The sequence below is a fragment of the Pinus tabuliformis genome, chromosome 7 (genome assembly GCF_031772625.1).
Source record: "Pinus tabuliformis cultivar Carrire ecotype Pingquan chromosome 7, CPIR1, whole genome shotgun sequence".
In the NCBI taxonomy this organism is placed as follows: domain Eukaryota; kingdom Viridiplantae; phylum Streptophyta; class Pinopsida; order Pinales; family Pinaceae; genus Pinus; species Pinus tabuliformis.
The window spans coordinates 1,093,699,386-1,093,715,337 of NC_142293.1; the positions used below are offsets into that span (position 1 = coordinate 1,093,699,386).

Here is a 15,952-nt window from a genome sequence, read left to right on the forward strand (position 1 = left end):
ATGTGATAAACTTTCTTTTAAGCTTCTAGGATAGTGTTGTTCATGGTTTTATCATAAGTTAGCATAAACGTGTTAGATCTTACTTATTACTAAGAATGCATTAGCAAAAGACCCGTCGCTATTTTAAAATCATCTTTTTATTTGAACTTTGATTTAAAGACTCAGCCTACCAGCACTAACTTACTAGTTTACAACTAATTCTTTGTTAATGTGATTTTGATTTGCAGTGAAAACCATTTGCAAAGAATCAAGTTAATGTGATTGTGATTTGCAGTGAGAACCTTTTGCAAAGAATCAAGAGAAACCTTAGGTGAAGAAAATCAATGCCCCGAAGAAGGAATGTAAGAAAATATGTGCAGTAACCACGGAACATGTTTTGTGCCAATAAGCAATGAAAGCACATTTTCTAATAAAGAATCTTTCCTTTAATATTTGCAAAGAAAAGAATTATGCATATTATGATGTGTTAGAGAGAGATCCTTTGAGTAAAAACTCCATAGCGTCCTTGTTGGGTTGGGGCTATTATAACGAGTCTCAAAGCATTGTTACATTCTAAAGGTTTATAAACGCTTGCATGATAGCATGCCTTGAACGTTGTACATGTATAAATGGAAATATGTTGGCTTTTTATATCATTACAATGAAATTGCTTTGGTTGTGAATTCAATTTAAGATTTAACCAAAGAAATCTAAAAATGTTACTATGCAATCGTAATGTTCATGTAATGTGTATATTGAATTTGATCATGAAATTTGTTGTTAAATAAAATGCTAAAATTAAAAATAAAAATAAATAAATTTCAATATTGTAATGCTTATGTAATATGTAGATTGAATTTGAATATAAATTTTGTTGCTAAATAAAATCAACTAAGAAACATAAAATATAAATTTTGTTGCTAAATAAAATCAACTAAGAAACATAAAATAAATAAAAACCAAATCCACTCTATAATAAGAATTTGAATTCTTGAAAGACAATAGGTTTATTGAAATAAAGATTCCATGTAGTCATAGTTTAATTTAATAGCTTTTTAATTACATTATTTTCATAAATATGATCCATATTTAAAAGGCCATGGTAACCCTTAGGCCTAATTGTTGTATTTTTTTTTTCAATTGAAATCCTTGTTTTGAATGCATACTTACATGCAATATTTAATAAGAACTATTAATGAGAGATATTTATAGTGTACAATAATTGAATTCATGCAACTGAAAATAGATTTTTAAAAATATTTAGCTATGAAAGATTATTCACTAGTTTTTGGTTTTGATTACTTAAATTTTTAACTAAAATAAAACCATTTCATTGCTTGTGATTAAAATGGTCGAATTAAGGAAAGAGTGGTCATGGAAGAACAAAAGTGATCATTCGAAGTGACCATTCTTATTATAATATTAACCAAATTACAAATAATAACTTAGAAATTAATATGAAGGTAGGTAAGGTAGAGTCAAACTTCCTCATAACCCTTGGTGGATTGATGATACTCATATTCTAATTTTCTTTCAAAGAAACGAATCTCATCAAAGTAAAATCATCTTTCCTAACTATCTCATTATGAAATCCATGGAGGATCGTAGTATGGTGGTCCATACTTCGACATTTTCTAGCATTTCTTTTGACCTAAATTTGTCCCACAAATTATCCCTTTGCTCTTAGTTGATGTGAGTGGATTCATTTAGATTAGGCCATCCATGCATCTATTATGTCCATGAAGTAAAATAATTGCTAAATAATAACAAAAAAATGAAAAGTTTAATGTCCAATAACATAAATATGAAGTCTTTATCCATACATTTATTATGCCCATAAAGTAAAATAATTGCTAATTAATAACAAAAAATAGAGGTTTAATGTCCAATAACATAAATATGAAGTCAACTCTTTGTTACACCTCTGCCCACGATGAGCATCCCCTTCAGTAATTGTTGATCGATCCCTCTCGATGGCCCCTTCAGAGGTTGCTCCGAAGGGAGGTCATCCTCCCTCTCATGCGCACCCCCCTGATCCAGCTGCCCAGGGATTCATGAGCCTCATTAGTTCACTCGGACCTCCTCAGGAGCAGCCTTTTGTCTCCAAGTTTGTAAAGAAGCTTGATGCAATCCCGAAAATTGAGTTGCCCCCTTCAATCCCTCACAAGATTGCTCTCTCCCTCGCAGAGCGAGGGTTGGTAGGATAGTTCACTGGATTGTGGCCCTCTCCTAAAATAGTTCAAAAATGGGTTGAACGAAATTGGGCTACAAAAACTCAAGGTCAAATCTCTATACATTTCTGTGGTAGGGGTTACTTCACCTTCTACTTTGAATCCAAGGAAGATCAAGACCTGATCTTCAGAAACAAGCCATATTTTATGGATTCAAGAGTCATATACTTAAATAGATGGACGTTGGATTTCAATCTCGAACTCGAGATACCTAGTACTATTCCGGTCCAACTTAGTCTTCCTCACCTCCCTCTCCATTGCTAGGGAGATGATTCGGTCAAAGCAATCAATAGTACATTTATTCACGAAATATATAGACATAAGTGAGCCAAGAGAAAATCTACAAGCATGCGCCTGAATATGTGTGGAAGTTGATCTAGGAAAGGGGTTACTAGCGTGTTGCGGCCTCAGAATTTTACTACCGAAACATGGGGGATAACCACCCTGTTCGAACCTTAAGAGAACTCTTTTTCCGTTTAAAGTGGTGGCTCCGACTGGGGATAATGGGACGAGTTTCCCAGTGTGGGTTTTAAGATGAGAGTGGATGGTTCACGAGTGTTTGCAATAGAATAATGATAATCTAAGTGACCTATTCTACGATGCAATTTCTCTAACTAACTTATTCTAATATAAACCTGGGTATTTCTGAGTGGTATGCGATCTATAAAGATATTTGTTTAACATGTGATAATAAAGATTGAACACAACTGAACAAAGGTGATAATGTAAAAGATAATTCCTTTGACTAAATAGTTAGTCAAAGGAATTTATAAATATATCACATATATGATGAGTTATATATGAAAATCACAATTTCAGCGAGGCATCATACAGAAGTGCAATTAGCACTTAACAAAAACAATAATCTCACATATAATTCATGAAAGTAAAGTTTTGTCACTAATTAAATGTAAACAGAATCAATCATACAAGATAATAGTACCATATGTGTGAAGTCCTACTCATTTGACAAGTGACAGACCAACTTCTTTCTTCAAATCAAAATGTCTCCCAAGAATACAAAAGCGCATCAACAAAGGAAAGTAGTCTGATATCTAAAAGAAATGATCATGTTCCATAATTTCACCAAAGCATTCACAAACTTACGATAGTTCATTTTTTGCAAATGTTTTTGATAAAATTATGGACCCTTATCTAAATGCACAAGAGGGTATACATATTATTCTAACTAATGTGCAAAAACAACCTTCCTCCTAACTAGGTAACTAACTCCAAAAATAAACAGAGGCTAACTAAACAGAACTAAGAGGACGACTTGTTGTCTGCCAGCTTATCATTTAAATCGCAAATATCGGTCATCGGTTGAATTTGAGGAGGTGCCCCGAAATGTGTCATGAGTTGTCCTGTGAAGATCGCATCGGTGAGCAATGGCAGCATCCGTTGAGTCGTATGAAGGGAATAGTTGAGAGTCATAATTTGGCTGTGCAACTTAACAAGATACTGCCAACACGACTCCCAGTTGGTCGTGGTCAGTTTTGTAATTGCGTCTCTTTGACTCCCCACCTTTTCTTGCCAACCTTTGTACAAAGCATTTAAATCTGGCATTTCTTTCGTATTGCCTTCATTAATGAGATTGGTGGTGAACATGATGTGATTCACTGCCTTAATGATATTCTTTGATACCCTGGTTGCCCTTGTGACTGCTAGCTCAGACTGTTTGATTCTCGCATCCCAATCTGTGAAGAGAATGTCTTTATGAGTTTCCTCAATCTCAGGTTGATTGGATTTCCTTCCATCTTTTGTTTCTTGCCATTTGATGAACTCAGAGATTCTGGTGTTTAAATCATTAAACTCCATTCTCTGGTCGATTGCCTTATCTGTCAGCTAGTCGCTAGTAGTCAGATAGGGAGTAATGTGTGACATCTTCTGGCAAAAATACTCCTATTGTTTCACCAGAAGGGAATTTAATTCCAGGGCCTCTTTATTAAAGTCATTAGTAGTGGGAACATCCTTGTATCTTTCCATGAATTGTTGCATTCCTTGGAGTTGCATGTTTTTGGCTGTTATATCGGCTTCATGGCTTATTTGCAAGACGTCCATGTCTTGCTGCAATTGTGCGAGCTGCTTAGCCACATGCCTGTTTGCACTTGCTTTCTCTGTCTCGAGCTCTTGTTCGAGTTGTGAAATCCTCTCCTTTCTCCCTTAGTAAAGTAGAGACTTCAGAAGCCTTGTCCATAGTGGCCGATGCGTATGCTCTTATGAACTGTGATAATCTAGTCAAATTTTTGGCCAAATTGAAAGGAATGTCCTTCCAAACAACGTCCATTGGCTTGTTTCTAGGTGGGAATTTGGGTGTATCTACCCTTCTCCTTTTTATCTACCTTCTAACTACAGCCTTGAGGAGAGGGCTATAGAACACATCAAGTGGAGGTATTTCAGTTACTTTCAGAACAATTTCTGATGTGGGCAGAGCAGGGATAATTTCAGTATGCTAGGACGTTGTCGCTTGTTCCTCCATAGGCGTGGACTATTTGCCGATAGACTTGGGCTCTGTATTCTTATGAACATGCAGAGGAGTTTTACATTCCTCTGTTTCTTGGGTATTTGAGGCTTTGGGAGTGCCTTGCAATTTCTGATTAAATTGATCCCACTCTTGCTCCAAAATACTACCTTTGACCTTTGAACTGATTTGTGTAGTTGGGGTGCTCATCACTTGTTTCTCCGCTGACTTCCTGCTGGACTCAACTGTGTTGTCTGCGTCTTGGGTTTATCTTGTGTTTGGTGTCTTCTCAATGTTTACCTGAGAGTCTACTTGAGAGCTAGGACCTCCACTATCAACAGTGACACTTGGTGTAGACTTATCCTCGGGCTTTAATAGATGCATTGGGATCACCTGGAGCCTCTCATTTCTGAATTCCTGAAATCTTTGAAAATCCTTAAGTTTCAAATTCGCCTTTGCCCATTCGAACGTTTGTTCGAAGGATACGACTGACTGTAACAAATCCTCAAAATAATTATCTTCATGGTTGTATGGCTTAAGTTTTACTCCAGTAATGACATTATATGCCACTTTGTTTAGATCAAATTGCGTCTTAGGCAACGTATGAAGCCTGAGGGGTTCCATATGTGCCAATTCCTTAGTGACATGAACAAAATTCGCTAAAGCAAAAGAATCGCATTTGACAGGGAAAGTGGGCCATAATGACTTCTTGCCGTCTTTGAGAACTTTAGTCAAGCCCCTTCCCACAGTATAGTGGGAAATCTCTCTTGCTAATAACTTATCAGAAACATATAAAGGAAGGACGTGTGGATCGATTGTTCTACCAAAAACCCTAATGTAGGTGAACCATTCTTTAATGAAATACTAACCGACAATAAGCAAGTTTGTTGCGGCTTCTTGGGAAAACCTAGGGGCTTTCTTATTGAAAATTATTTGATGTAGGGGCAACACAACAACATGAAATATCTTATAGAAGTGAGGTATGTAATGTGATTCCCATATTTGTTTATGACTGAGATGGATTGGGTAGGGATCTTGTAATGTCCATTTCCAACCCATGGTTGGAAATGTCATGCAAAAATAGATAGCATCCATAATGTAGGCACTAAAATAGAAGGGAGGGAGGTTATCTGAAGAGGAGGCTTTCTTCTATCAATATTTGGCAATGGTGTTGGCTAGGTTTTCAGATAGGATGGAAGGCTAATTAATGATATGGGAATTAACACAGACATCAATCAGAGGAATCCATTCTATTTAAAGCTTAGTATTATTGGGTAGCCCATACAATCTACATAACATGGCTGCTGCATAGTTGTATGGATTTGCCAAAAAGGCTATAACATACATACCCGATTTGTCATATTTGAATTTGTTTTCCAACACTCTCCAACTCTGAATTAGCTTGAAGGGGTATGGTTTCTCCTTTGCGAAGTTAGCCACAAATGTGTTGTCGTAGATATCTTGTGGGTCAGGTATGTGATACATTTTCTTCAAGTCCTTTGCTTTCAATGACCCTATGAGCTCCATTCTTGAATTCTTGAACTGCCTATCTTCAATGATAAGGTTTTCGATCACCCACCTGATCATATTTGTGTATGGGAGGATTTTAGCTCTTGCTCCTATCCTATGAAGGAAAGAATAGGAAGCATCTCTGCATTGAAGTCTTGAAGGCCTTGTTGAGTCAGTTGTTGCTCTCGTAACAGTGATTTTAGGACGCTCGTCCTATAGCCTATTTTAAGTTACTTCCCAAGCTGTTGCGCGTTCGACAACATCACAAACTGTATCAGCGAAGATAGGAATCATCTCTGTAAACTCATATTCAACAATGGTCAATTTGCTCTATTTCTGCATCACCTTTCTTAGTGACATGTCTTTTGTAGCTTTCCTGAAATAGACAAGATATATCAACGCAGATGATATCAGATAATCAAGACTCAAAGCTTCTCTGAAATGACTTTGGATTGTGAGAAAGGTTTAATGAGATACTCTATTGTAACTACCCATAACCTGGAAAATGATTATCCTTCTTCGAGCTGCTAAATATTTATTAACTTGTCAACTCGTTTGTTTTGGTATTTAAAATGTAATTATTTCACACGTTTTACCTCTCTTAATCGTGCATCGCAATCGTCAAAAGGATACAGTATAGCGCTACCAGATGCATCAAGCGAAATACGATTGCTAATATCACAATATTGCATTTCGCAAATCGCTGACAGACATTCTAATGGCATGGTTAAGTTTCTTACGAACTCTGCGAAGTGCGAAGTGCGATTCCGAAATGACAAGGTGTTGTTATTGGGTTATCGCAATGGGAGACCTAATTGCAGATTACAACTTTTTAAAGGTGTTTTAAGATAGTCATACGGAAAAGTGCGATTTGCGGTTTGTGATGTGGATTTCATCCTTAGTTTGTTTGGCAAGGTTTTGTTAGGTATTTTCTTAGAGTTAGGTATTATTATTCTATTCCTAAAAATTTAAAAGGGTCACCATTTATAACTCTAATGGTAGCTATTGTTCTTTATAAATGGGGGGGGTTGTTTCTTAGTACAACAATTGGCGATTCACTTGGGAGAACCAATTATCTTTGAGTAATTTCTGAAATTTCTAAAAAATTTCAACGTAATTAGAGTTATAAGAATAAGGATTACATCAGTTATAAGATAAACAACATTGCTCTCGAATCATCATTACTTGTTCAGATTATTTACTTAATTACTTTACTCTTGTAATGATAGAAGTATAAACGTTCACATCAACCAATAATAAGGTTTAAAGTAATATAGCAAGTGTATTATGTAGATTAGTTTTTTTGTGTTTTCTCATTTATCACAAATAGAGCCTCTGTTGCTAGAAGGCGTTGATAGCCCCGACAGGGTTATCTTTTAACCAACAATGATTCATTATCCCATCTGTATGAATTTTCAAATTTCAAAATGATATTCACTTGGATTGAATCTCACTTGGACCTTGTCCCTTTTTTCCCTTTTGAATGTAATCTTTTTCTTTTTTGGTTTCTTAAAAGACATTGTCTAGGCATGGTAACCTACTAGTGACAATGCCATTCACTGGTTGTAACTAAACTGAACAAGCTGGCTCTTGATGAGACCCCTTGTCTTTTGATCGAGGAGATCATTAGCTATTACCCTGTTTCATATACAATATTAGTAATATTAGTTTAATCACTTCCCTATGAAGATGGTAAACAAGCTCGTAATAAGATTTTTTATCTTCTAAGTTTATATATTTTAAAATTACACTCTGAAAAAGGGAAATTTTAACAGATGGGGTGAATCATTGGCTCTTTTGAGAGTTTTGGGTGGTAATTATAGAGTTTTTTTTAAGATACTGATCTGCAGAAAGTCCTTACCAGGTTAAAGATTTTTTTCTTGACTAATAACAAAACTTTCATATTCTATAAGGATAAGAGTTTGTTCGTAGAATAAATGTTTTAAGCAAGATCAAGTCTTTCCAAAGAAATCAAGTTTATTTTAGTACTCAAATGCCCTAATTATCCCTTTTAACTCTTACTTTCTTATAAAAGCGAAAGAACATAAATGTTATCAAAGATTTTATTTTGAAAAGTCAAAAATAAATACTAGTTAAACATTATTTTCCTAGAAAGCAATATGCTACAAAATTATAAGAGGTTATCTCCTAGGAAAAGTATTTTTTCAAAATTTGCCCATTAACGGGCAAAGAATCCTCCTTACCTGACAAGTATTATAAAAGAAATGTTGATTGTCCAATTTTTTCAATGATTTGGAGAGGGCCAAGCCATAGTCTTTGGAATTTGGTATGTCTACCTTTTTCCTCATGTGCTTTGTCCCATTTCAAAACCAAGTCACCTACTTCAAGAGTTTTTTGACTGGTAGAAGTCGTGTCAAAAGAATATTTGACTAATTGTTGATGATGGAAGTGGGTTGCTTTAGCCTTTTCTCTTTCTTCTTCAAGCTTGAGAATTTGAAATTGTCTAGCCTTGAGAGAAGATGGAGGGTTTCAATTGATGAATTGTACTAAGGAAAGAGATTGGATAACTACGTTTGTGGGAAGAACAGCTTATTTTCCATAGACTAAAGAAAAAGGAGAAGAACCAATAGAGGCTTTCTGAGTAATCATGTCTACCCATAGCGCAAATGTTAATGCTTTGTGCCAATTCCTGTGATTTTGATCAATAGTCCTTTTGGTAATTCTGATGAGGTTCTTGTTTGTTGATTCTGCTAATCCATTACCTTGAGGATAATAATTGGCTGAATATTTCAACTTGAAACCTCGCTTTAGAGAAAATTCTACCATTGTATTTCCAGAAAAGTAAGATGCATTGTCAAACATTAACGCTGAGGGTAATCCAAACCTGATAATTATGTACTGATCAATGAAGTCTGTGATGTTTTCTATATTAGCTACCTTTAATGGGACAACTTCCACCCACTTTTTAAAATAATCAGTAGTTGTAAGGATGTACCTACGTTGTTTGGAAGAGTTAGGAACAATCTCACCAATTATGTCTAATCCCCATTGTTCGAATGGTGGTTGGATGTTAACTGGTTGTAAAGGGAATGTTGAGTTTCTTTCTCTTCCGGCTGTGGTTTGACAAGTTTTGCACTTCCTTGCATATTCATGTGCATCTTTAAATACCGTTGGCCAATAATATCCTGCGCGCAAGATTTTGTGAACTGTGGTATTTCCTCCAAAATGTCCTCCAGCTGGTCCATCATGTAATTCCTGCATGGCCTTTTCGGCTTCAGGTTTCTCTAGGCATCTTAGCAATACTGAATCATAATTTTTCCTAAACAATACATCATTGACTAGCTCATATTGATTTGATTTCAATCTTTAAGCTCGCATTGTTTTATAATTAAGATGCATAAGAGCATATATGTTTTTTAGATAAAATTTCAAATCAACATATTGTGATTGTGTATCATTGAGGCTTACCTCTGATAGTTGCACTTCATTACCTTGATCTTCTTCTGGTGGTAACTAGGAAGCTCCTATTAACATCTTGCAAAAACCTTGGCCCCTGACAATTTTAGTTGGCCGGATTTCTACATCATATTCTTGGAGTGCAGTTACCCAATTAGCTCTTTTCTCCCCTACTTCTCTTTGGATCAATAGTTGTCTTACTGCAAGGTAGGGTACAACTATCTTTGTATGGGTTTTAAGAAGAAAAGGTCTGAAATGTTTCAAAGTTTTAAAAACAACAAATGCTTGTTTCTCAACAGTTGAATAATTTAATTCGGTGCCTTGCAAGTTAGAGCTGAAAAAGGAGATGGGTGCTTCGATATTTTCATCGTTCAGCTGTGTCAAAACAATTGCATATGATGTATCGATAAAAAAGTATATCATACAAAAGGTTTGAAAAAGTCAGGGGTTGTTAATGAAGGAGCAATAATAATGACTTTTTTAATCAACTCAAATGACTCTCTTTCATCCTTGTTCCATCTGAAAATTGCATTTTTTCTTATCATTGCTTGAAGGGGTAGGACAATTTGTGAAAAAATTGGGACAAATCTTTTTAAAAAATTTATTTGGCCCAGGAATGATTGCATGGTTTTTTTGTTGTGCGGGAGGGGAATCTTTTCAATCTCTTGGACTCTATCAGGATCAATGTAAATTCCTTTCTTGGGTACTATAAACCCAAGGAGTTTGCCTTCTGGTAAAGCAAAATAAGATTTTTTGGAATTTAAGGAAATGTCATATTTCTTACATCTTTCGAAAATGTGCTTTAGGTCACTTAAATGATTGTTCCTATCCTTCTAATACACTGTGATATCATCCAAGTAAATAACAATCAATTTATTAATTAGACCTTTGAAGGCAATGTCCATAGCACGTTGAAATGTGGCACCAACATTAATGAGCTCGAAAGGCATCTTCTGATAAACATATGTTCCCCACTTGGTCCTGAATGTTGTCTTTAATTTGCCATCTGAATGCACAAGAATTTGATTATATCCTAATAATCCATCTATAAAAGACATTAATTTGGAACCTGCAACTGATTACAATATCTATTCCATAGTAGGCAAGGGAAATTTATCTTTTTGACAAGCTTTATTCAGGTTTCTAAAATCAATACAAATCCTAATATCATCGTTCTTTTTCCTTACGGGTACCATATTCGACACCCACTTAGAATGTCTAATAGGGAAGACTATTTTGGCCTTCAGAAGCTTGTTCAATTCAGATTTGATTTGATTCTCAAGGTTTGGGTGAATTTTGCGAAGCTTCTGTTAAATTGGCTTTTCATTCGAAGTCATGGGTATGGTATGTTGAATTATAGAGGTATCATAGGTCTTGAGATTTGCATAATCCCAAGAAAAGACACCTTTATATATTTTCAATAACCTAATGAATGATATTCTTTCTTCAAATGATAGGTCAAGACCTAGGTTGACATTTGGAGGTTTTTCATTTGACCCTTGGTTCACTACTTCAAAACTCATAGTAGAACTTTGAGTTTTGTAGTTAGTAATTTTCTTGAACCTATCCTTTAGATCTTAAAGATCTTCCATATTAACCACAGACTTTGGGATTGGTTTTTGATCATGATTATTCTTGATTTCTAGATCATGCTCATATTCATCTATGATTTGTTCTTCATATGATCCTTCTGATGTAAGGAAATTAACTATATCCGCATCGTTGTTGAATACTCTCCAATTTGTTACATTATTGAGAATAGATGGCCTAAATATTAACTCTATTGAAAATATGTTTGGACTAAAGTTTTATGAGGGTATAAGCCTAGATGCCAAATTAGAAAGTCGGCATTTACGTTTTGCAGTCTAGGGACTGAAGATATGTTGAAAGCAGAAAAATGAGAATTCAATTTCTGAGCTAAAGGTTGATAGTGTTTAAAGTGCCCAAAGACATAATGGATTGTATTTCTCACCTGTTTCACAATTATTTCAGAATCACCATAGACTTGCAGGTATTTGACATTAAGACCGATGGCTTTATACAGTCCTTGGATCAGTGCTTCATATTCAGCGATATTATTAGTGCATTGGAATTCAAGTCTGTAGGCTAGCATGGTTTTCTCTCCTTGCGGATTGATCAAAATGCATCCTGCACCTGCGTCGTCTTCTGATTTAGAACCGTCAAAATAGAGAGTCTAGAACAGAGAGTTATTAGAAACTTTATCTACTAAATTTAGACATTTGGAAGCATCTGTTTGTGAAAAAATTTCGATTTGAGAAACTACAATGTTATCTAAAAAGGGAGACCTCTGAGCATTAAAGGATCCTAAAGAGGACTCGACTGAGTAATTTCCAATGATATTATTAGTGAAGGCAACAGGTTCGTTGCTTCCCTTGAGGTCAGTGACTGTATATTTCATGAATTTCTCTCGATCTACCCTGATTTGGTTTGGTTTACTATTGTGTGGCAACCACATGTGAGACCAATCAATTGTGAAATAACCGTGCAACTTTTCAGACCAATCCCTACTGAGAATCAAACCATAAAATTCAGGGATATCAGCCACCAAAATATCAATTATTTGTGAAACTTTTGGATTAGAGGAAAGCCTAATTGAAACTAATGCTATTTCTCCAAGCACCTCTACTTTTGTCCTATCTAACTGAACTATGTGTATTGCAGATTTTTGAGGTGTAATGTTCAATTTGGTACACACAACTCTTGGCATTATATTTGAGGAGGCTCCTGAATCAACAAGGTAGTTGTGAACATTCTTGTTGAAAATTTCATAAGTGAGCAGAAATGGAGGAACATGAGAAATAGACCTATCACCAATCAAAACTAGATCTGAAGGATCTACTTTGTTTGAGGATGAGGGAGGTTTTCTCATATCATAGGCAACTTGAGTAACTACAACAGATGGAAGGGGAGATACTAGAGATGCCTTCAATTATCGTAATAGAATCTTTTGTTGTTGCTTGAGTTTAGTGAGCTCATGCAATGAGATGTTAGATCTAGTATTTTTCATGTCTTCCACTATATTGTATTCGACTATATTTGAGATTACCAATGTCTTTGAGGCATTTGGGGAATCTGGAGGAATAGGATCGGTTTGGCTAGTCTTAGATTTCTTAGCTACTGTTTTCTCCTTTGCATGAGTAGCAACATTTTTCTTCTGATTTGTGATAGACATGTCAGGATAATTTTTACTTCTTGTAGTCATTGGCATTTCTTGTGCCTCTTCTTCAGTTGGGAGGATCAAATCCCACATCCCATTTAGTTCAATTTCTTCTTCTGTTTCAGCTTCCTCTTCGTTTGGCAATTCTTCTTCTGCTTCTTGGTCAGACTCAGCATTTGAAATGGTGTTCGGGGGTTGTGATGCAGAAGAAGGGTTCTTTTTGAATGATCGAAAAGGTTTCTTGGGAGCAGAGGATTCTGCGACGTGTTTTCTAATTTTGACCATTTCGTTAGACATTGTTTTAACACTTTTTGAAGACCTTCGAGATCGAAAGGGTCCTTTGAAGCTTTCTTCTTAGGGTCATCCTTAAATGTTACTTTCTTTGACTTCCTTTCGTCTGTTTGTGATCTCTTTTCCAAAGCTATGATTCTTCTTTCTACAGATAGGGCTTCTTTAATGTTTTCTACAAGAGTAGCCTTATTGGCTTTAGCTACAAAAATCGCAATATTAGAAGGAAGACATGATATATACCATTATATTTGTACATCTACAACAGGTTTAGAGGCAACTGGGGTTTTATTTAGCAATTTGTTAAATTTGGAGTTGAAATCTTTGATCTTTTCATCTGGATTAGCTTTCAAATTAGAAAGATCATTGATCAAGGATGCTATGGTCCTATCATCACCAAATTTTGCAAGAAATACTTCTTAAAAAGTATCTCAGTCTCTAATTGAACCTGGTGGGAGGGAAAAATACCAAGAGCCAACACATCCTTGGAAAGTATAAGGAAACATTCTGATTACAACATCTTCATGTGTAACGCCATTGAGATTCATGGCTAACATAAAATTATTTAGATGTTCTTTGGTCGGGAGAGCATCATCAGGATTATACTTAGGCAACCATTTTTCTGGGTTTGCTGGGAGTGCATTTGGATTTGCAACTAGGACAGCACCAGGATTTGTCCAAGGTTGACTGGCCATAACTTGAGTTGGGAACTGAGAAGATGGAAAGGTTGGTCCAGAAGTAGGTATAGATGGCGAAGAACTTACTACTGGATTAGTACTGTTAATTGTAGTACTAATTGGAGAAGTGGATAGTTTAAAAGTCGTGGATTGAGTAGGAGTGGATGGGGAAGTAAATGGATGGAAAGGTGATATGATCTCATTGGTATCTGATTCAGATGTTGATGAAGTGACTTTTCTATGTCGTGGAGGTATGGGGAACTCGAAAGGGGTAACCCCAAGTCTTTCACTTTGCAGTCTGGTCAATACACCAATTTGTTGTAATAAGGAGGTAACACTTTCTTCAGACACTTTGGGTCTCTCTGGTTTCTCGGCAGAAATGGATATCTGTTCCAATTTCTATATCAAATAATGAACTTTAGGAGACTCAAGAGTGTAATCTGGAGAGGGTGGTTGCCTTACTACTTCGGGAGATGTTTCTACAACTTCAGACTTCCGATCAGGAGATTCTGAACGAGTTTCAAAAGGTGTAGAAATGGTGGAGGGGTTTTGACTCTTATGAATGCCTTTCAAATGATATTTAGGTTTATATGCCATTCATAGTTGAAGGCCCTCCTTCTAGCGCCAAAATGTTGCGGCCTCAGAATTTTGCTGCTGAAACATGGGGGATAACCACTCAACCAGAACCTTAAGACAACTCCTTTTCCATTTAAAGTGGTGGCTCCAACTCGTGATAATGGGACTAGTTTCCTAGTGTGCGTTTTAAGATGAGAGTGGGTGGTTCATGAGTGTTTGCAATAGAATAATGATAATCTAAGTGACCTATTCTATGATGCAATTTCTCTAACTAACTTATTCTAATATAAACTCAGGTATTTCTGTGTGGCGTGCGATCTACAAAGATATTTGTTTAACATGTGATAATAAAGATTGAACACAACTAAACATAGGTGATAACGTAAAAGATAATTCCTTTGACTAAATAGTTAGTCAAAGGAATTTATAAAATATATCGCATATATGATGAGTTATATATGAAAATCACAATTTCAGCTAGGCATCATACAAAAGTACAATTAGCGCTTAACAAAAACAATACATCTCACATATAATTCAAGAAAGTAAAGTTTTTCCACTAGTTAAATGTAAACAGAATCAATCATACAAGATAATAGTACTATATGTGTGAAGTCTTGTTCATTTGACAAATGACATAGACCAACTTCTTTCTTCAAATCAAATTGTCTCCCAAGAGTACAAAAGCACATCAACAAAGGAAAGTAGTCTGATATCTAAAAGAAACTGTTATCACCCCAAGAAACTCTCCTAGGTTGTAACTCGGAGATGCTCGGGACATCACAAACTCAACATAATGTTGGAAATGGATGAATGGAAGGAATGATTCTTGTCCAAACCAGATAACCACTTCTACTATGCTTAACTCCAGACATGGGTGAACACCTCCAGACTACAAGGCTTTAGACCACCAATTACTCACCGTTTGAGGATTAGGTGAACATGGAGAATACTGACCACACCAGCAGATTCACAAGACCATGTGATGGCCGACTGCAACCAATAAAGAGGTTTGCAAATCTATTTCCGAATGCACAAACAAGATGACAACTCTCTGGCACTAAGTAAACATAAGCCTGCATAACACATTCAATGATGCATACTAGACTTAAACACAGAGGTGGGATGACAACCCCTCTGATGCTAAATATCAAGATCACATGAACAAATGCATAACAGGCACAGCCTAAAACAGAGTAGAAATGGAAAGTGAGCAATTAACAGCAAAAGAAGCTTGTATTAGCTGAAAATGAAGACCAGACACTGCATGTATCAAAATAGTTACAGTCTCCGGAAGTTGAACCTTACATCAAAACAACAACCATCAACCCTTATTACATCTGTTTTCTGGGTATATATAGAGTTTCTTTACAAAAATGTTATGTTATTCTATGCGTAGAGGGGTCATAATGAACCACCAACCACTTTAACTCTCTGATGGCGTCTCTGCTACAATCTGCTTGCTTTAATGAATTAATTTGACATTCTTTGGTACTATGTTGTACTCCTCTAGCAGGTGGAGTGTTATATGGAAGGAGTTCCATAACTGATAAATGCATTCAACTGCTCGAGGCCTGTCCTTTCCTTCTCAGCCATTCTGTCTCTTGAAAGCGGTTGTTGAGGAGCAAATGTGTCG

The 15,952-nt window shown here is 35.9% G+C and overlaps 1 protein-coding gene across 6 annotated transcripts in view; it reads left to right on the plus strand.

Moving 5' to 3' along the window:
• The window catches only part of LOC149251368 (uroporphyrinogen-III synthase, chloroplastic-like), a 335,450-nt gene extending 334,783 nt beyond the window's left edge, over positions 1 to 667 (plus strand). For all 6 annotated transcript variants that reach the window (XM_089459382.1, XM_089459377.1, XM_089459379.1 and 3 more), the window contains one exon: positions 228 to 667. Coding sequence is in view for 3 of the 6 variants with exons in the window: in XM_089459381.1 (XP_089315507.1) it covers positions 228 to 261 (34 nt within the window). In the remaining 3 variants the exon portion in view is untranslated. The remainder of the gene's footprint in view (positions 1 to 227) is intronic.
• Positions 668 to 15,952: the final 15,285 nt, after the last annotated feature.